The following is a 22,638-nucleotide window of genomic DNA, read 5'->3' as shown; positions in this document are numbered from 1 at the left end:
CGACTCTTTGCAACCCACTGGAGAATAGCCTACTATGCTCTTCTGTTCGTGGGGATTCTCCAGGCAAAAATACTGGAGTGGGTTGCCATGCCCTCCTCCAGGGAATCTTCCTGGCCCATGGATCGAACTCAGGTCTCCTGCATTGGAGGTGGATTCTTCACCCTTTGAGCTACCAGGGAACCCCAAGAATACTGGAGTGGGTAGCCTATCCCTTCTCCAGGAGACCTTCCCAACCCAGGAACCAAACTGGGGTCTCCTGCATTGCAGGAGGATTCTTGCCAGCTGAGCTACTAGGCAAGCCTTATTCAATCTCTGCCCCTTTGGCTGTTGAATACAATATAAGAATGACATATATTTGTATAAAAATTAGTGATATTTGCTAATCCTTGTCAGACATTATTAACTCTATGCTAGGCTGAAGGAGACAGTGGCTTGAATCTCTGGTAAAGAAGTGAACATTTCAGTCCTTTTATGTGTGGCATCTTTCCCTTTTTAGAGGTATATATTACTTTAGAAGTGTGTTACTTGCAGAATGTTTCTGGGAAAATAATAATTTCAAGTGATAAAGGAAAAGAAAGTTATATTTATAAAATTATAAGTGCTGTAGTTGTTTTATATTAATGTAAACCACCAAATTACCAGAGCATCATGGATTTATCATTGTGTTTTTAGTAACTTATCATATTATCGTTTTGTGGCATGGTATTATAAACAGCATAAAAACAGCACTTTGAGTGTTTTCATCAAATTATTAATCAAAAACTTGCATTTTCCTCTGCTTATAAGCAGTGCTTCATTTTTCAGTGTGACTTCGTAGCAATTGTTGCTGTTGCTGTTCAGTCACTCAGTCATGTCCAACTCTTTGCAGCCCCATGGACTGCAGCATGCCAGGCTTCCCTGTCCTTCACCATCTCCCAGAGCTTGCTCAAACTCATGTCCCTTGAGTCGGTGATGCCATCCAACCCTCTCGTCCTCTGTCATCCCCTTCTCCTCCTACCTTCAATCTTTCCCAACATCAGGGTCTTTTCTAATGAGTGGGCTCTTCGCATCAGGGGGCCAAAATATTGGAGCTTCAGCATCAGTCCTTCCAATGAATGTTCAGGATTGATTTCCTATTCCTAGCAATAGCAGTCTAAAAGAGACATAACTTGTTTTACAATGTAGAGCAATTGATTTGCTTTTTTAGGGCCTCAGTCTCTTCATATACAAAATAAAATATTTGAACCAGATGATTCTGGTCACATTGTTTGCTGACATAATCAGGTAGAACCTTTTGCCTGTATCTGAAGGAAATCAGTGAAAAGAATATTATTCCTTAAGGATAAAGTAAACCTATTGGAACTTACTTTTTCTGTTGTGCTTAAAAGTATTAATTCATTTTATGATATCTTTGTAGTTATTGTGCAATTTTATAATTTTAATTGGTGATAATTGTGGGAAATAATAAAATAAAGTTATATCCGCTTTTTGTTAAAAACCACAATGCTTTTTAGAAGCTGTGTAAACTTTTGCCTCCTCTTAGACTTGTTTATAGTAACTCATAAAGTCATATCATGCTTTTTTTTAAGTGACATTGATGTTTGGGTCCCAGAACCAGACCACTCAGAAGTTCCAGCTGAGTGGTGGGATTTTGATGCTGATAAGTCACTCCTTATTGGAGTTTTTAAACATGGTAAGTGAGAAGTAAGATAGGTAGAGTCTTCATCTCTGTATACTGTTAAATCAGCTATGTCTTAATTTATTGATTTCCACTTACAGCCTTATTTCAGTAACACCCATTGAATACACTGTATAAAGTATATACTCTCAAACTGTCCATCAGTCACTACATTTTCTTATGAGTGAGTGGCATATATAAACTGCTTCTCCCGGACATGTCTCATGTAACATTCCCTCTCAGGAAGAGTTTTTACGTGAGATTTGTTGCATGTGATCAGCTTTTCCTCTTTTTCAGTGTAACTGATAAATTTAATCTAGATTCCTAAATATACTTATTGTCAGACCATGTAATGTTTGTGATAATTTCTAGAAAATGTTTAACCTGTATCATTTTAATATATGGTCCCTTTAGTCCAGGAACATCACCCATCATAAATATGAGAAATACTTACATGTTTTTCTTTTTTTTATCCTTTTTACCTCCAAAATTGGTGGTCCCTCTAGGTTATGAAAAATATAACACTATCCGAGCAGACCCGGCATTGTGCTTCTTGGAAAGAGTGGGAAAACCTGATGAGAAAGCAGTTGCTGCGGAACAGAGGGCAAATGATTATATGGATGGGTACGTGCATTTCAGAAGCATGAGTTCTCCGTATATCTCTGTCAACATCAGCATGTTCTATGTCAGTGATGTTTCTCTTTAAATAAAGTAGTAGTAAGAGATTTTGGAGTTTACAATCCAAACGAGCTAATGATAGTCTAATAAATCAGCACTTGTCAAACAGAGTGTGAATGAAGAAAGAGACTTCATTTATACTTTTAAGACTTCAGAAAGACCTTCCCCACACCCATTCATTTGATGAGTTCTTCACTTGTCCATTCTTAGTAGTCACAGCAATTAAGACCATAAAATTCTGAAGGTGTAAGAGGGAAGAAAAAGGCTAAGCATACACAGTTGAAGAGAAACATGGTGTTCATTATACCTGTTTCTTTTCTCACCGAAAGCGAAAAGTAAGAGACTGTGTTAAGATTAATATCACATTTATAAGTGAACTTGGGGGTAAATTAGAACTAGCTTTCTTCTGACTTGCCATGTAATTGCCTTCATGCTAATAGACTTGAGCTCCTCTGGCTAAAGAACAGAGACTTCAGTCTGACCTTTAAAACATTAAAAAGTCTTTCCAACAGTACCCCATTTGTTTGTCCAGCCAAGGGAAATTTGAAGTTCGGGAACAATAATGATGGCATTTGTTCGTATTTAACAGGGATGTGGAAGATCCAGAATACAAACCTGCCCCAGCTATCTTTAAAGATGATATAGAGGTATGCTTTGGATCATGTTTTTAAGTCATCAATTCTAGTTATCCATGTTTTCTTTTGCTTGCTTTTTTTATGTGTGTTTTTCCTTCATATGTTTTTATTATGCATCATTTCTCAGAAGTTAGTGACCAGCTTAGGTTGCCAGACATCACAAATAAGCATTTAGAATTTGCTTGATCTCCCCTTCTAGACAAGCTGGAGAGTGGTTTGGACATATGGATGAAATGGAACTTGCCAACATGCTACAATGCTAGGAACCAAAGAAACACAGTGTTCAGGGGCAAAATCCCAAAGCAGAGTGAAAACTAGATACTAAGGTACACAGCAACAGGTAGAAACTGTGCCTCCGTAAAACAGTTTGAAATAGAGGGTAGAGCCTAGAGGAATTTTGAGCTGCTAAAGCACAGTTCTAAGTGTTCTATTTATGGAAAGTCAAAAAGAAGAAAAAGAGTTGTTGAAAGTACAGAAAATAATCTGTTGGATTGGAGAAATGATATTAAAAGAGGAGAGGAATTTCTCCAGTATTTCTAAGAACATAGTAAAGACTAAACAATGCTATGGCTGTCAGGTAGGATTTGCTGGCCTTGGTTGCCAAGGGAATGGGACATTGGTGTGGTGCCTACATGAGGTTTAGGCCAGTGTGTACCAGTGAGAATGATATCCAGTAAAATCAGAACCCTTAAATAGTACTTTCTGCCAAATTGTGCATAAAAACGTAGAAATTTATCTCAGCATGGGCTTCAGGTAAGGAGAAAATTATCTCCCCTGAGAATTCATAACCATAGGCCTACCTTTTCTTGAGTTTATGGTTTGATTTTTTTTTTTTTTAATTTAATCTGCATGGTCCAGGAATTCTCAAGGCAAAAAATGTAATATAAAAAGAGATCCCAAGCTGGTAATACACTTGAGGTACCTGGTGAAAGAAAACAAACAAAGATAAAGAAATAATAGAAGAAACAACTTCAGTTGAGATTATATTTGCGTCCTGAAGATAAAAGCCTTCCATGAAATAAGGTCAAAATCCAAAACTTAATCTATGAGGAACAATTTACCATGAGTTATTGTTAGCAAATACAACAAAGAACAAGATTAGATCTCTAAGAATTTCTAATAATAGATCTCCTGAAATAGAAAATAAATAAATTTTTTACTGATTAAAGACATTAAAGAAAACTAAGAACAGAACAAAAGAAAGCATATGATTTTAAAAGGGACATGTGAAGGAGAATTATATATAACCTTAGAAGTGGAAAATATTGACCTTGAAATTTAAAACTTAACAAATAAGTTAAACCTTGTGCTGGAGAAGCAAATTAGACACAGTTCATGAGAGAAGAAATTATTTACAATATAGAAGAAATTATCCATAATGTAGCATGATGAATCAGTTTGAGCCAAAAAGAGAGAAACCACATAGTGATTTCAATAGGGAAAGCGTGATGTAAAGACTTACTGATTGTGATAGAGGAATTGAAATAATGAGAGAGAGACTAGAAAGCAGTGTCGGGAACTCTAAAGAATGTAAGAATAGCCACTGCTCCTAAGGCTGAGATACAGCACCCAGGGAAGGATCCTGTCCCCACGAGGGCTAAGGGTATGGCCTTAGTAAACAGAGGACTGTTATCGAAAAGATTAGAAATAACAAGTATTGGATAGGATGCAGAGAAAAGTGAAACCTTATACATGGTTGGCGGGAATGTAAATTGGTGTGGCCACTATGGAAAACAGTATGGAGGTTCCTTAAAAATTAAAAATCGTCATGTGATCCAGCAGCCAAACTACAGGTACTTAGCCTTTAAAGAAAAACACAAATTTGAAAAGATATATGCACCCCTATCACATGTTGTTTCAAGTATTATTTATAATAACCAAGATGTGGTAACAACCTAAGTGTCTCTTGATGGAAAAATGGGTAAAGAGATTGTGAGAGATATATACATAACACACATTTTCATATATATGTTTATGTATGTTTGTATACAATGGAATATTATTCAGTCTTTAAAAAGACTGACGTCTTCTCATTTGCAACAACATGGATGGACCTTGAGAACGTTATGCTAAGTGAAATAAGTCAGAGAAAGACAAATACTGTGTGATCTCTTTAATATGTGGAATCTAAAAAAGAACATATTTTTAAACTAAAGTAGATAAAGAGAACAGATTGTGCTTGCCAGAGGCTAGGAGTTAGAGATGAGGTGGAAATGGGTGAACTGTTTTTGGTTTGGGTTTTTTTAGTTTAAATAAATTTTTAAAATTCTATTGCAAACAAAATATTAAAAAGAAAATCGATTCTCTTATTGTATCTTGACCCAGTTTCCCTGTGACAGATTTCTGTTTTCTTTTGAAAGGATGATGTTTCCTCACCAGGAGATCTTGTTATAGCAGATGGAGGTAAATAACGTTTCTTTCTTTAGTAGTATTGTAAATTAACATTGCCATGATACCATGAGATAAGTAAACTAGTACACTGTTATATGTTTCAAATGTACATGAAATTTATTTACAGTTGCAATCATTATAAAACATAGTTGATTGAAAGTTTAACAATATTTTTAGTTCTTAGAGCTCTAATTAAAGCTTTTTTAAAAGATTTGTTTTTGCGTTTCACTTAATTGGATTAAAAGAAAAAATTAAGTAGGGAAATTTTGCTGCTTTTGTGAGCTTCATGACAGTATTTAGTTTTTTTGTGTGTTTGTTTTTTAGTTGTGTGTTTTTTTTTTTAATTGACATGAGTTTGTTTAAATGTAGATGGTCAGCTGATGGAGGGTGATAAAGTTTATTGGCCTACTCAGTCAGCTTTAACTACCCGTTTGAGGCGTCTCATTACTGCATATCAGCGTACTAATAAAAACAGACAAATCCAGCAGATACAACCTACTTTCCCTGTGCCTGCCAGTGTTATGCAGCCTCTTTATGAAGAAGCCACTCTTAACCCTAAAATGGCAGCCAAGATAGAAAGACAGCAGAGGTAAGACTAAGTTTTTAATATATAGTATCTAAATATACTATTCATTCTGAAGTCTGTTAGGCTGTGATTATCTCACTTTGCTAAAAACATATCTAGGTAGAGAAGTTGGTCACAGCAAAATGCTTTATGCACACATACATGTGTACATAAGTATATGCACACACAAAGATGGTTAGACTAATACAGATTGCATTTTATAGTTACTAGGTCTTATTTTATGTGTAATTCATGTTTATGAACAGTGAGGTGTAAGGAAAATGAAGGTGAAAACTCAACAATTAAATTATAAATGAAATGTATTTTTAAATTATATGAAATAAATTCCATTGTGTCTTATTTCACATGATGGCATTAATGAAGTACAGAATTCATGAAAGAGAAGTTCGTCTCTGCTTTTTACAGAGGATGAACCCTTAAAGCTACTGATGTCAAAGGGAAATAAATGGTAGTAGAACTTCTTGCAAGAGATCTTATTAGGAAGACAGGCACACTTCTCTCATCCCCAAAACTTTAACTTCTTAAAAAGGATAGAATCCCTGGAAAAGAGTAAAGAAAGTTTAGCAATAACCTGGCCTCCTTGTTAAACCTGATCTTTGGATTTTTTCTGAATGATAAATCACTGTTCCTTTGTTTCACTCGAGGCACATTCATTGTAACCAGAATTTACTCCAACATTTAAGATTTTAGCTATCCTAGATGTAATATTCAAATGCCGCTACCTATGTAAATACACTGTTTCAGTTACCTGTCCTTGCATAACCTCCCATCCCATTACACAGTGATGTAAAGCAACATCGGTTTTTTATTTCTCACGATTCTGTGGGTTGACCAGGTGGTTCTTCTGCTTCCCATGGTGTTGGCCAGAGTGTGGGAAGGGTTTGAAAATTGAGTTAGTTGCACAGTCACATCTGACTCTGTGATCCCATGAACTGTAGCCCACCAGGCTCCTCTGTCTGTGGAATTCTCCAGGCAAGAATACTGGAGTGGGTTGCCATTTCCTTCTCCAGGGCATCTTCCCAACCCAGGGATCAAACCTGGGTCTCCTTCATTGCAGGCAGTTTCCAAGAGGGAGCGTTCCAAATGCCAAAGGCTGAAGTTGCAGGTTTTTTATGGCCCAGCCTCGGCAGTTACAGAGTGTCACAGCTGCCACCCTACTGTTGGTCAAAAAAATCACAGGGCCAACCATGATTTAAGGGAAATGAGTTGCATCTCTCAAATGGAAGAGTGGCAAAGAATTTGTGGCCATCTTCAATCTGCCACATACATTTTGCCTCAGTCTATATCTTTAGGAAGATTTAGATAATCTTCCTAAAGTTTTAGTTTTATCATAATATTCAGTACCCTGTATTTCGTACAAGGATAAAGTCTAACTTCTTAAGCCTTAATTCAAGAGTCTCTTCAGTTTAGGCCTTAGCATGCATTTATAATTTTATTCACTACTATTTCCTCAGCCTGAATGCCCCACTTAGTCTTGATTCAATATCCTGCTTAAGTTGTTCTTGTCACCGAGAATATTCTTATTAACTCTTTAGTCTATACATGGCCCTACTATTCCTTCAGTGTTCAACACGGGTTCTTTATCCTCTGTTGGTTTTTTCCTGCACTAGACTAGCTCACAGTATTCTTTGTTTTCTGCACTCGTATAGCACTTAGCTAAAAAAAGCTAGTCATTTTCAAAATGATAAAAGATCCTGTAATAACATTTATCTTTTCCTTTCCATGTCTTATCTAACCTGTAAACAAATGCCATTTAATTCTGTGATGTCTTTCTTGATTAGTCAAGTTTGAACAAATCCTTCCATCTTCTGTGCTGTCCTAAACTTGTGGTTTCTATAATACATACAACTATAAAATACTACCTTATACTATAAATATGTTTGAAATGTTTTATCCAAAGGGAGGGTCATCATGTCTTACACATTCTTGTATCCCATGCATATTTTTTCACACAGTTAAGTATGCAAAAAAACCATTATTGTTTGAAGGAAAAGAAACATGGGTAGAAATGAGTCAACTAGCATTTTTAAATGTGTTTATAAGGCAGTAACCCTGGATTTAATCTTTTAAAGTGTTAGGTACTTGAAGTGTTTTTGAATTTTACAATAGTTATTTATATTCAGCATTAATATTATTTCCATGAACAATGTGACTTTTTCTTTAATTCAAAATAGATGGACAAGAAGAGAAGAAGCTGATTTTTACAGAGTTGTATCTACATTTGGAGTGGTATTTGATCCTGACAGAGGCCAGTTTGATTGGACAAAATTTAGGGCTATGGCTCGGCTACATAAGAAAACTGACGATAGCTTAGAGAAATATCTGTACGCATTCATGTCAATGTGTCGGAGGGTTTGTCGTCTTCCTTCCAAAGAAGGTATGTATAAAATTTTTTTTTCCTTTGTTTCAATCAAAGAAACAATTAAAATCCAGAAATTCCCAGCTTTTTAATACAGTTTCATGTAATTCAACATTTCACCAGTTTTTCTGAATTGTAAGTAAACTCTGCTTAACAGTCCTTTATTTCTTAATTCTACTATTGAAATGAGAGCTAAAGAGAATACAGGTACACATTTAATTTTGAGAAAATAGTGTTTTTATTTAGAACTAGATTTATGATTGTCGAGGGTGGGAAAATAAAGGATAGCTTTTGGTAAATAGAACTAACCTATATTTTTAGTCTGTCTAATAGGAACTGTGCTGGAGGGCTTATTTAGCACAAATGATTTTGCAAGAAATGAGGCCTCCATTCAAAAGACATTTTAGTAGGAAAATCCACCCAGGGCCTTCAGAAAACAAAACCAAAACAAGAGCAATTAATCAGAGCTGCTAATTCTCAGCCAATTTAATTGATTTTGAATCCCAGGTGGGGAGTTTTCATATATCCCTCACGTTTCCTCCCATAATATTAAAATCTTATATCACTAATCATCTTGCTGCTGCTGCTGCTAAGTCACTTCAGTCATGTCCAACTCTCTGCAACCCCATAGACGGCAGCCCACCAGGCTCTCCCTTCCCTGGGATTCTCCAGGCAAGAATGCTGGAGTGGGTTGCCATTTCCTTCTTCAATACATGAAAGTGAAAAGTGAAACTGAAGTCTTAGTCGAGTCCAGCTCTTGGTGACCCCATGGACTGCAGCCCACCAGGCTCCTCTGTCCATGGGATTTTCCAGGCAAGAGTACCAGAGTGGGTTGTCATTGCCTTCTCTGAAATTATTAGCCCAGGAAACTAACATTAGTACAATACCATTAACTAAACACCTTTTCAAGTCTTATCTGTTTTTCTACTAATGTCCTTTTTTGTTCCAAGAGCCCATGTTGTATTCCATTGTTGTTTTCCCTTCACCTCCTGCAGTCTGTTTGGGTTTGTTTGTTTGTTTCGTCTTTAATGATGCTGATACCGTTGATCAATTTTGCCAAAAACCCTTCAATTTGGATTTGTCTTGTGTTTTCACATGATTGTGTTGAGGTTATGCCTTTTTTTTTTTTGCAAGAATAGCTTAGAATTGATGTTGTGTCTTTCTCAGAACGTAACATCAAGGGGCTCATGATGTCAGTGCGTCTTTTTACTGATGATGTAGCCCTTGATTCTTTGTTAAGCTTAGGTAGTTTCTGCTGCATTTCTCCAGTGTAAAATTATGTTCTCCCCTGTAGTTAACAGATTATCTTAAGAAGATACTTTGAGACCACACAAATCCTATTCTCCTCAAACTTTCACCCACTGATTTTAGTAACCATCAGTAGATCTTGTCTGCAGCAGTTTTTAACTTTGCAGTTCTACTGCAAGGAAAAACTGTTCCTTCTCCCCAGTCTACTCAATTATTTATTCATATTCATATTTATTCAAATGTGTGTTTATTTTTTATTCTGTAGGTTATAATCCAGTACTGTCAGTGTTAATTCTGGTGTTCATATTGTTCTAAATCTGGCCATTAGTAGCTCTTCAGGTAGTCTCTACATTATTCCAACAAACCTCTATCTTTTTTTGAGTACTTTCCAACTGTCAGTGTCTCTGCTGATAAAGATATGACCCCACCAAAAAGAAGAGTGTGGTCTGATGTTGAAATGGAACTGTCTCAGACTAGTAGTCATACACCATTTGACAATTGTTCCTATGTTTATATCAAATTTTAAGAAAGACTTTGGTGTCCCTGTGAGTCCACTGTAATACTCTGAGTTACCTCAGTGCACTTAAAGATATACGGACTTAAGTTTGCCTATGGGATGTTATTTTAACGTTTAATTTGTATTTATAAGTGAGTTTGAGTGCTTTTCTCTTTGATTAAAACGGAGTAGTGTGACATTAGCTCATAGAGAATTTCTTAAAAGTTCATCCTAGTTCTATTAACATACTTACAAAGTAATCTTAATGTTTTATTTAACTTTCTATAGATCCAGTGTTATGTGTTACATGGTTATTAATACTTCTTTCTAAAACTTACATTTCTCCTCATTTAAAACTGTTAAAATGAAATTCTGAAACTATACAAGATATTGAGTAGAGGTATATTTTAGAAGTTGCATTATTTGTTTTAAACCTATAATGAAATATTTTTTAGGGTAATATGTTTGTTCTTGTCTCAATATAGAATTGGTGGATCCAAGTATTTTTATCCAGCCAATCACAGAAGAACGTGCTTCTCGGACTTTATATCGCATTGAACTTCTAAGGAAAGTAAGGGAACAGGCCCTCCGACATCCACAATTGTTTGAGCGCTTGAAGCTTTGCCATCCAAATCCAGACTTACCAGTCTGGTGGGAATGTGGCTCTCATGATAGGGACTTGCTCATTGGAGCTGCTAAACACGGGGTGAGCCGAACAGACTATCATATTCTTCGGGACCCTGAACTCTCATTTATGGCCGCTCAGAGGAACTACAGTCAAAGTAAGATGGCTCATTCAAGGACTTCTACCCCACTTTTACAGCAATATCAAGTAGCACTTTCTGCTTCTCCTCTTACCTCTCTACCTAGGCTCCTAGATCCTAAAGCTGTTATTCTAGAGGATGTGAAAGTTAAAAGTGAAAACCTTAAAGAGGAGCCTCAGTCTTCTGAAGAAGAGTCTATGTCTTCTGAGGAAACCAGGACACTAATAAAGTCTGAGCCTGTAAGTCCAAAGAATGGTGTTTTACCACAGGCTACTGGAGACCAGAAATCTGGTGGAAAAGGTGAAACAGACAGACGCATGGTTGCAGCCAGAACAGAGCCTCTAACTCCAAACCCGGCTTCTAAGAAACAGCGAGTCCACAAGAGAGGATCAGAGTCTAGTTCTGATTCTGACTCTGATTCTGAGAGATCATCCTGTTCTTCCAGATCATCTTCTTCCTCGTCTTCCTCCTCTTCGTGTTCCCACTCTCGATCAGGCTCTAGCTCTTCTTCTTCCTCCTCTTGTTCTTCAGCATCATCTTCATCCTCATCCTCATCTTCCTCTTCCTCATCCTCCTCCTCATCTTCGTCAGAAGAAAGTGACAGTGAAGAAGAGGAAGTCCAAAAGCGAGGTATATGCATAAAGTGCTTTTGCTATTTTAAGACATTTCGTATGCAAATGAGAAGTGATTCAGATTGCTTAAGCATGCTTAAAATTGTTAGTTTAAATTTTACGTGTACAGATTTTCTTAAAGAAGGACTGCTGAAAATGCAACTAGATTACTGGTTCATACTCTGTATTCAGTATTCACATTGCAAAATGGGTTAGTCAAACAGAGGATTAGAGACTTGGCACAGTAATTTTATTTCTTTGTGATTGCCTTGAATTTAGTATTGTATTTTTCCTAAAACAAGTTCATCAGTGAGCAAATAAAGATAATAATTTTATAATAGACACCAGTCCGACTAACAAGACCCTACTTGGGCCTACTCAGAAAGGTCTAGCGGAGGAACTCCAGCCTGTCCATAGAGTAGTGGTAGGCGGTCCTCTTCTGTGGGCGTCCTTGTTGCAGTCTAACAGCTCAGGTGTAAGGAAATGTGAGTGAGTGTGAGTGCGTTAGTCTCTCAGCCGTGTCCAACTGTTTGCTACCCCATAGATTGGGGCCCACCAGGCTCCTCCATCCATGAGATTTTCCAGGCAAGGATACTGGAGTGGGTAGCCATTCCCTTTCCCAGGGGATCTTCCCAACCCAGGGATCAAACCCAGGTCTTGCAGGTAGACTCTACCGTCTGAGCCACTAGGGAAGACTAAAGAATGAGTCAACATCAAATGGGCACAGGAGCCATAATAGCAAGCATCTCCTGGAACAACTCCACAAGCATGACTTTCTGGGTTTTCACACAGGACATGCCCAATTACAAGAGTTCCCTCCTGAAAGAATGATACCCTCCCCAGCAAATATTTGTGCCCTCCCAATCCAAATTGATAAACTCCTGAGTTTACCAATCACAAATGTATGTGTTTTCAGGGAAACAGACCTAGAGAGTTACCACAGGTCAAATCTTCTTACAGAAAGGGATGTTTGGTTAACCCTATTCCTTCAAACTCCGTAATGCCACTTATTTGGCTTTTGCTATAATTTAAAAAATAATGAGTACTTTATTGTATTCTAGGTGATTTTTTTTAACTTCTCAACTTTTCATTTTCAAATCCAAATATATAGATTTGAGAAGTATATGCAAAATTGTGTTACACAGTCTTTAAAACAATTATAATTGGTCATAATTATTCTTAGCAGAAGGTACCCCTCACATGAAAGCCTACGATGAAGAAAGTGTCGCATCACTGAGCACTACCCAGGATGAGACCCAGGATAGTTTCCAGATGAACAACGGGACCGCAGAGTCTGCTTACATCCTACAGGGTGGATACATGCTGGCAGCGTCATATTGGCCAAAGGTAAGTAAATCATTTCTTGGTGATATAGTTCATTTTTAAAAATATTTTTCTGTCTATCTTTAACGGTAGATAATCTTATTATGTAGGAAAATAGAGTCACTATCATGTGTGGGGTGACCATTTGGTGTTAGCATTAAAAGTAACAACTATTACTGTCCACTATTACTCCATTAGATCTGTGTCCTTAAATGTATATGATTATCAACCTTAGAATATTCAGAAGAAAAGATAATGAATGCTTATGTTCACATACAATTCAGATGCTTCTTTATGAAATAAGTGCTTTTAAGTGGGTCTTCTTTAAGAAAATTTACAAACCAGTTGTGACCTAGAAAAATGTTCGTTTAAGTACATGTACATACAGTGGTGGAAGCTCAGACTGGATTAAGACAGTTCTTCCTTCCTCCAGTATGTGACTGGATTAGTAGAAGAGTACTTAACTTTAGAAATGAGAGAGAAGAGAACTCTCTACTCTTCTGTATACTCCTGAGTTTGACTTTTTTATGAAGACCCTGTATTACTCTTTAAAAACAAAAGAACAGCAAAATATCTTTATACTTTTTAACTTCACCAATGGAAATTTATACAGAATTGTAATATGTATGTGAGAAAATGTATGCATACCAAGTACACACAAGTTGTACCAGGGATAAATCCATCAAAGCTGTGATCCCCAAAGGTCTGGCTCAATTACTGAAATTACCCTTTGATGTTCATGCTGTTGTAGGATCGTGTGATGATCAACCGGCTGGACAGTATTTGTCAAACAGTCCTGAAAGGGAAGTGGCCTTCAGCTAGAAGAAGTTACGATGCCAACGCAGTGGCTTCTTTCTATACCACAAAGCTGCTGGACAGCTCTGGTGCAGCCACAGAATATAGCGAGCCCAGCGCGCCCCCTCCTGCAGGTGCCGCAGTCAAAGAAGAGCATGACCAGTCAACACAGATGTCAAAGGTGAAGAAGCATGTACGAGAAAAGGAGTTTACAGTGAAAATCAAAGACGTATGTTTATTTTTATTGCCCTAGGACCTGATTGCGATTGCGGTGTGCAGCATGCTTTTCCTGCAAATGGCTGCCTGCTCTTACTCTTACTTCCTTCACATACTTGTTTTCTGGTATTTGGATTGTTTTTTTCTTTTTGATATCCAGGTTATTAAACTTGAATATTCTACTAGAGGGATCATCATTAAATATGTTTCTCTACCTATACTTCTGAAAATAGTCCTTCTGCTGATCAAGATGCTTTCTTAAACAGTCTGACAATTTCTTATTGTTTAGTTCTTTTATATAATATTCGAATGGTATGTCAGTGCACTTTCTGTTTTAAATATTTAGCATGCCTTGTTATCAGTAACATTTCATTGTTCAGTATGATTTTTGAAGCTGAATTGATGCCTAAAACATGGGTAATATCTCTTAAAATGTCATGTGAATAATGTACACAGAAGATATATGTCAATCGCTGAACGGGTTACAATGTACTAGTCACATGAAACATTTGGTTTTGCTCAGAAAAGTGTATGTAATACCTAGATCTTTTTTTTCACTTAAAGATAGAAATTTTAATATTCATTATAGAAATTGATTAAATGTTTTTCTCTAGTTGATGTATGAACAAGAAGAGAACATGACTGATTTTTCAGGGTTTTTACCTCACTTTTTCTAAGTAAAAAATTTCTTATATACTGCAATGATTTTAATCATTTCTTTCTTGATAATGGCATCCGTTTAACAGGAAGGTGGTTTGAAGTTGACATTTCAGAAGCAAGGGCTCACTCAGAGAAGGCCACTGGACAGTGAAGACTGTGCTCCTGGGCAGCAGCAGTACCTCACTCGACTTCGGGACCTTCAAGGTGCGTCAGAGAGCAGCCTCGCCAGTTTCCCAAAATCCCTACCACTATCAGGTGAATATGCTAGTAATCATTGCCTCAGCATGAAATAGTCCATTCTTCCTAAATCCTTCCTAAGTCCTCACTTACTCACAGAATACTTGCAAGGACGAGATCGTTTCTACTTTAAACAGCCCCTTTATCATAAGAAAGCTCTTATCACAAAATTTCTTCTTTGGAAGCAAATTCTGCCCACAATTGGGTCTTCTCAATGATTGTATTTTTGTCTTTAAAGGCATCACAGAAATAACCTAGTCAAATATCTGCATGATAATCTTAACATTTTGAAAACAATGATAATATCTCCCCTTGAGACTATGATTTGTTCTAATTTTTTGGCAATGTGACTCAGTAATTATTAAATACTGAATTAGTGCCATGTTTTCTGTATTCCAAAGGCACTGAGGAATCCATCCGTGAGATTTTGTTTTATTTCTGTTGATCTGGTTGTATTTTGGTTTGTCTGTGTCCCTCTTAAAATGTGCTATCAACAATTGAGAATTTTAGTTAAGAGTAGTTGAGTCTTAAAATGTATGGACCACAACATACTGATCATAAAAAAATGTATCTTTTCAGTTAAAAGCAGATGAATGACTGGAATTTCCTTTGTACCTCTGTATACATAAAGTTAAGGACTCTAATTCGGTTGCCATCCACTACTTGAAAACATTTCAAAACTCCTGTGCTTGTGCACAGTGTGTGACTTTCCTAAAATTTGGGAAAATAATCCTATATTATAGATGTTAAATGATTGCTGTTTCCAGTAGCTACTATTCAGTTCAGTTCAGTCGCTCAGTCGTGTCCGACTCTTTGCGACCCCATGAATCTCAGCAAGCCAGGCCTCCCTGTCCATCACCAACTCCCGGAATTCACTCAGACTCAGGTCCATCGAGTCGGTGATGCCATCCAGCCATCTCATCCTCTGTCGTACCCTTCTCCTCCTGCCCCCAATCCCTCCCAGCATCAGAGTCTTTTCCAATGAGTCAACTCTTCGCGTGAGGTGGCCAAAGTACTGGAGTTTCAGCTTTAGCATCATTCCTTCCAAAGAAATCCCAGGGCTGACCTCCTTTAGAATGGACTGGTTGGATCTCCTTGTAGTCCAAGGGACTCTCAAGAGTCTTCTCCAGCACCACAGTTCAAAAGCTCAGCTTTCTTCACAGTCCAACTCTCATATCCATACATGACCACAGGAAAAACCATAGCCTTGACTAGACGGACCTTTGTTGGCAAAGTAATGGCTCTGCTTTTCAATATGCTATCTAGGTTGGTCACAACTTTTCTTCCAAGGAGTAAGCATCTTTTAAAAATATCATGGCTGCAGTTACCATCTGCAGTGATTTGCGAGCCCAAAAAATAAAGTCTGAGACTGTTTCTACTGTTTCCCCATCTATTTCCCATGAAGTGATGGGACCAGATGCCATGATCTTCGTTTTCTGAATGTTGAGCTTTAAGCCAACTTTTTCACTTTCCTCTTTCACTTTCATCAAGAGGCTTTTTAGTTCTTCTTCGCTTTCTATCATAAGGGTGGTGTCATCTGCATATCTGAGGTTATTGATATTTCTCCTGGCAATCTTGATTCCAGCTTGTGCTTCTTCTAGCCCAGCATTTCTCATGATATACTCTGCATGTAAGTTAAACAAGCAGGGTGACAATACACAGCCTTGACATTCTCCTTTTCCTATTTGGAAATAGTCTGTTCCATGTCCAGTTCTAACTGTTGCTTCCTGACCTGCATATAGGTTTCTCAAGAGGCAGGTCAGGTGGTCTTTCAGAATTTTCCACAGTTTATTGTGATCCACACAGTCAAAGGCTTTGGCATAGTCAATAAAGCAGAAATAGATGTTTTTCTGGAACTCTCTTGCTTTTTCGATGATCCAGCGGATATTACCACTATGATGATCCAGCTACTATTACCACTTTCTAATTGTAAATTATAACTAAATAATGAATTAGAGTCATCAGAATTTTGTCGCATAGTTTCATTAACCATTCACTGTAATTCTCTAATTACTAGACTTTCAGACAAGTATGAATGAGCCATAGTTCTCTTGCTGAAGTATAAATCCCCCAAGTGTGCTTTACAACGGTAGTGTTGCTATTATTTCTTTTTTCCATGAGAAAATGGGAAGAGGTGAGAAAGATAAGTTCTGGGATTTTTTTGCCCAACATAAGTGTGTTTAATAATTCTCCTGCTTGTACCTTGATAATTCCAGAACTATAGAGTGGGATTGATACTTCTGTCTTCTGAACATTTTATTACTATTGCAGCTGAAGACTTTCAAAGACTACCGCCTTTGCCTATAAGTAATTCTTTAGTAAATAATACTGTTTTAGTAGTGTTAATAGTAATTATAATGCTAACTTGCACCTATACAAAATATTAAAAAGCCAAAACATTAAAACTAGATAAAATTATTTAAGAATTATATCTCATTCATCTTGATAATTCCAAATGTGAAATCTTTCTTTTGGCCATGCAACACGGTATGAAGGATCTTAGTTCCCCAACCAGGGATTGAACCTGTGCCCCTCCATTGGGAGCACAAAGTTTTAATCTAAACTAGACTACCCAGGAAATCCCCTTGAATGTGAAATCTAGCTCTGTCTTCTTACAGGACTCTTAGGAAATCTGTTAACATTTTTGAGCCTTTTCTTGTTTGTGAGGTGAGGGGTTGGGGTCAGAGGAAAGGTAGCATTGTTTGGTAGATTAAATAATATATGTGACGTGACTGGAATGGAACTTGGCACATAATTAGATGCTAAACAGATGTTAAAATTAGATTTTAGATTGGATATTGAACAAGTGCTATTATAATTCTTCATATTAAGCCCTTTTATGTTTATATGAGTATGCCTCAATTTTATCTAAAAGCTTTGAATGAAGAGATATTGTATAACGTAAATTATGTAACGTAAATTAATGAAAGAAAGTAAAATAGCATAAATTATAAGTCTTTAGTTTATTCCAGAAACCACCTGGAATAGTAATCAAAAGATGGTAGAACTAAACAGCCTGGAGTTGAATTCTGTCATTTACCAACTGTTGTGACATTGGGCTTGCAACATAACATTTCTGATCACATTTATAAAATTGGCTTAATACCTCTCTGTTTTGTTTGTTCTGTTTTTGGTAATTTAAGAAGACATTTGTAACACTTAGTCTAGTTTATGATGACACCTAGTAAGCACTCAATAGAAAGTGGTATTTATTTTAAATTTTAATATTATTATAATTACATCTTAGAAAAGACAACACAGGCTTTATGAAATAGAGTAAGTTAAATTTTCCATTTTGGATTCTAGCCCAGAATAAAGCAGTAATGTTTGTAAAAAGCACTCTCAAGAAGAAATTAAGGGAGCTGGGTTTTTTGTTGTTTTTAAAAAAGAAAGAAAGGGAAGTGTCTTTCATGAGTACACAGGACTTGCTCAAGAAATTCTCCTCAGATGATTGAAAATGTATTTCTCGCTACAACTGAACCATTATAAGCAAACATCTCATTCTTAATAATATTTTCTCTCATAAGAGTATTCTAGATGATGTAGTCTTTAAGGACGGGAACTGTGTCTTACCTTTGAACCATCCTAGTGCTTTGTACGTAGCTGTTTAAAAATATGTATCTATTGGGAAAAAATGAATGCATGGAACTGTTGGATTCATACCTCTTAAAAACTTTTTTTTATTGAGTGCCTACTGAAATAAGGAGTGTTTAACTGGCAAGAAACACTGGTGATCTTAGGGAAAATACCTTAAATAGTCTGGTCAGGGGCAAATTTTGGGAATTTGAGGAGTGAAGTTTGTTTTGAAAAAGAGGAGCATAACAGATACCAATGTTTCAAAAGTTTTGAAGGCTATGAAAAAGCCAAAATAAGTTTATTTTTTGTTTGTTTTGAGCCATGATTTTAAGTTGATACAAATCTAATGTAGATTAAGATATTTCGACACCAAAAAAGCAAAGATAAATGGTAAAGCAAACTTATACTTAAAAGATAAAGTAGGAATTAATGGATTCAAAAAAGGTGGAAAGGTTTGCCTTGTACATTTGAAAGGCATGCTTCTTCTCTGAAAGGGTGTGAAAGAAAAGATACGTGGATATCCAAGGGAAAATTTTGAGGAGACATGTTAAAACTTGAAAGAGGCCTGGATTGCAGTTCTCCTGGTTTTTAAATGAGAAGTATTTTTAGTTTAAAAAAAAAAAGTATTGTTTTTTTTTAATTAAACATTTTGTTTTATTTTGATCATAAGTCTCATTACAAGCATTCATTATTTTATTCTATTTTATTGAAGTATAGTTTACTTATAATGTATTAATTTCTGCTATACAACAAAGTGAGTCATTTAAACATCTATATCTATACACACACACACACACACACACACACACACTCTTTTCCATTATGGTTTATCATAGGATATTTAACATAGTCCCCTGTGCTATACAGTAGGACTTACTGTTTATCCATCCTGTATATGATAGTTGGCATCTGTTTATCCCAAACTCCCAGTCCATCCCCCTAAAAGTGATTACTTTTAATTTAAGAACTAGATTTTTATCACTCTTTTGCATTTTTAATTTGTTAGGTACTCCCATTCAATCAACCCTTGGTGCCAATGGAGTTTTATTAGACAACCAGCCTGTAGTCAAAAAAAGGCGGGGAAGGAGGAAGAATGTAGAAGGTGTTGACATCCTCTTTTTTAACAGAAATAAACCACCTAATCATGTAAGTAAAGTAATGCTTAAAAGCTACTGATTCTTGAGTCCAAAATTCATCCCAGTAAAGATACATATTGCTGCTTTGTGAATTTTTTGTGACTAATAAAAATAACTGAAAAATTAGGAGTATACTGTATAGTTTTAGATTGTATCTCAGTAGAGTCCAGCACTGGCCAAGATTCATGAGAATTTTAAATTTGAAAGACTTAGAAGAAATTTTAAACAATTTTTGTTTCTCTTCAAAAAGAACTGCTTCATTGAACCAAAATCAGAATGCTAAAGCGTGGAAATAAAATTTTCATTTGGTGTTTTTCTACAGGTTACGTTAGGCTTAACCACCTCACAGATTTCTACAGGGATAAATCCAGCACTGTCCTATACTCAACCTCAAGGAATTCCTGATACAGAAACTCCTGTTCCAGTTATTAACCTTAAAGATGGGACAAGACTTGCAGGCGATGATGCACCGAAGAGAAAGGATTTGGAAAAGTGGCTTAAGGAGCACCCAGGTTATGTGGAAGATTTAGGAGCTTTTATTCCTGTAGGTGATACCTTATAAATCTTAGTATATTTTATGTCTATGATTCATTACATCTATAATGATGAAGCATAAATTGTCACCAACTTATATTAAATATGTGTTCTGCCCAAGATTTAGGAAAGATGAACAGCAAAAACTAATGACCATCTTTCCTATGATATAATATCATTTTCCATTTTTCATTCTGTATTCAATGTGTTTAATAAAAGTCACCTGTCATATACAGAGTACTATCATAGACCCAATGACAGTTATAAAGGTATAAAACCTCCAGTCCTTTCCCTCAAGGAGTTTATTTTAAAATAATAAAAATGATCATAGTAAACACTTATTGAGACTTAACTCTGTACCTGGCTTTATACTTAGCACTTACATGCATTATCTCATTTAACACTCCCAGACTTTATCAGAATGGCCTTGTTATAACTTTATAGATAAAGAAATGGAAACTGAAATTTTAAATAAATAGTGCAAAGCCACACAGCTAATGTCTTAAATCCACTGTCCAAACCTCTGCTCTTAAGATCTTATAAGAATACAAGTACATAGACAATATTAGTCAAGATGAGAATAGGTCTATTCATTTGCATTTTCCTTATCCTCTAAAATACTTCCTACTCACTATCTTATGGGCATACGGCTTTCTTATAGAAATGTATTATTTCGGTTTGCAGTGCTTTACTATCAGATGCTTATGTACCAGATTTTGTGTCAGTCTCCCTTGTTGTTTCTATATATTTTATAAGGTAAAAGAATAGTCGCATATCCCCTGTATGCCAGTTAGTAGCCTTATTCTATCTGCCTCCATTATGAAGATTAATTGGATAACCCAGTAATGTTGTTTCCTACCCTGTGAGCTGCTTAAGGATTGTGTCCTATTCACCTTGTAGCCCCAGGATTTAGCACCTAATTTCTGATACAGAGAATGGTATCTAGTTCCCTGTAAATATGTACTGAGTCAGTGATTTGTAAATGAAAATCTTTTGAAAATGAAAGAATACCGTATAAAGGTAAAATGATTATTAACAGAAAAAAATTTAATTGCCTAATTTTTTCATGCAAAAGAACCACAAAAGCTCCAGTCCCTAGAATGTGACTGTACTTGTAATGTGTGTGTGTGTGTGTGTGTGTGTGTGTGTGTGTAGTGTCTTACATTGCTGTTATTATCACCAAAAGGTAACATGGTAGTCTAATACTGAGAACCTCAGTCTTGGCTTTCATATCCTAGTTTTTTCAGAAAATGCCACTAATTCTCAAACTTCCACTTAATTCTTTTTATTAAAAAAAAAAAAAAGCCAAATAAAGCTCTTATAAGGAACAGGTTTTCAGTAAGATGAGCAATAATAAAACGAGTATGGCAATTCTGAAGATAATGAGAATCATTAGTTTAACCCTGTAACTTCTTAACATGTTAGAAAATAACATTCATTTATTTAGTCAATTTTTATTGAGCAACTGCTATATGCTAGTTACTTTTGTAAGGTATTTAGGATAAAAAACAGTGAACAATACAAAGTCCTTGCCCTTTTGGCAGTTATGCTCTCGTCTCTGAAGATTCTCAGACCTTTCTCTTACTACTGCAAAGGAATCTTTATTACTCTTTTTAACTTAGAGCCATTCATCATTTTCACTGCAAATAACCCTTTTATCACAATGTTTTATATTATAAAACAATTTTAAGACATTGTTATAAGCCACATTTGTTTAAGTAGCGAATACAACATAATGTTGGCATGATTTCCCAAGGGCACTTGATGTTAATGGTTTCTTGGCTCTCACATGCTACTGTGGTATGTCTACAGCAAAAGGATTGTACCATGGTGTATGTACTATACCTTCAATATATAACATAAATAGCTGGCCTTTGAACAACACAGGAGTTAAGAGATACTGATGCATGCCACCCTCCACAGCCAAAAATTCAAATATAATGTTACAATTAGCCTTCCATGTCCTCAGTTACACATCCTTGGATTCAATCAACAATGGATTGTGTAGTCACTGGAAAAAAAAATCCACGTATAAGTGCACCTATACAGTTGAAACCCATGTTGTTCAAGGGTCAGCTGTATTACTATATCTTATATATACCATATATCTTCAGTTTTACATGGTTAAATTACTTGGATCAGCTTATTTGTGCCATTTGCATAAAGATTTTACAGCTATTTCTTTGTCTATATATTTTAGCGAATGCAACTCCATGAGGGGAGACCCAAACAAAAAAGGCATCGCTGCAGAAACCCCAATAAATTAGATGTTAATAGTCTCACTGGAGAAGAACGTGTTCAGCTGATTAACAGAAGAAATGCCAGAAAGGTACTTGCATATTTGTTGTTAATTTTTCATACTGATGCACTATGTAAGAGATCTCTAGAACACTGTTTCATTATGCAGTATTTTCTAACAGACCTAGTTGGGTTAAATCTAGAAGATTTGAGGGGAAAGACACGGACTACAATTTTATGCAGTCTAATTTCAAATCCCACACCTTTGGCTAAGCTGTTGAAGGAAATAAGTTACTTTCTATATCTGTACCTTTGCAGTGGCACCGAACCAGGGCACTGCATCTAAAGCAGTAGTTCTCAAAAGGGGGTAACTTTGTCCTCCAAGCGACATTTAGCAATCAGGGGACGTTTTTGATAGTCTTAGCTCTAGATGAAGGAGGTGGGTGTTGGGGAGGTGGTGAGCTGCTAGCCGGATGCTGTTGGCCTTGGCGGGTGAAG

General features: G+C 36.3%; 1 protein-coding gene across 11 annotated transcripts in view; it reads left to right on the top strand.

The window, feature by feature from the left end:
* CHD9 (chromodomain helicase DNA binding protein 9) overlaps positions 1-22,638 on the top strand; it is a 224,888-nt gene that overhangs the window by 194,595 nt on the left and 7,655 nt on the right. For 6 of the 11 annotated variants that reach the window (XM_027513582.1, XM_027513585.1, XM_027513583.1 and 3 more), the window contains 13 exons: positions 1,569-1,672; positions 2,164-2,281; positions 2,925-2,982; positions 5,331-5,373; positions 5,731-5,950; positions 8,122-8,324; positions 10,536-11,444; positions 12,609-12,772; positions 13,500-13,772; positions 14,506-14,674; positions 19,239-19,378; positions 19,691-19,912; positions 22,103-22,231. In XM_027513582.1, coding sequence (XP_027369383.1) covers positions 1,569-1,672; positions 2,164-2,281; positions 2,925-2,982; positions 5,331-5,373; positions 5,731-5,950; positions 8,122-8,324; positions 10,536-11,444; positions 12,609-12,772; positions 13,500-13,772; positions 14,506-14,674; positions 19,239-19,378; positions 19,691-19,912; positions 22,103-22,231 — 2,752 coding nt within the window. The remainder of the gene's footprint in view (positions 1-1,568; positions 1,673-2,163; positions 2,282-2,924; positions 2,983-5,330; positions 5,374-5,730; positions 5,951-8,121; positions 8,325-10,535; positions 11,445-12,608; positions 12,773-13,499; positions 13,773-14,505; positions 14,675-19,238; positions 19,379-19,690; positions 19,913-22,102; positions 22,232-22,638) is intronic. The other 5 variants (XM_027513587.1, XM_027513591.1, XM_027513586.1 and 2 more) reach the window with 4 other exon arrangements.

The sequence above is a fragment of the Bos indicus x Bos taurus genome, chromosome 18, assembly GCF_003369695.1.
Source record: "Bos indicus x Bos taurus breed Angus x Brahman F1 hybrid chromosome 18, Bos_hybrid_MaternalHap_v2.0, whole genome shotgun sequence".
Lineage (NCBI taxonomy): Eukaryota > Metazoa > Chordata > Mammalia > Artiodactyla > Bovidae > Bos > Bos indicus x Bos taurus.
This window is presented reverse-complemented; position numbering and strand designations above follow the sequence as displayed.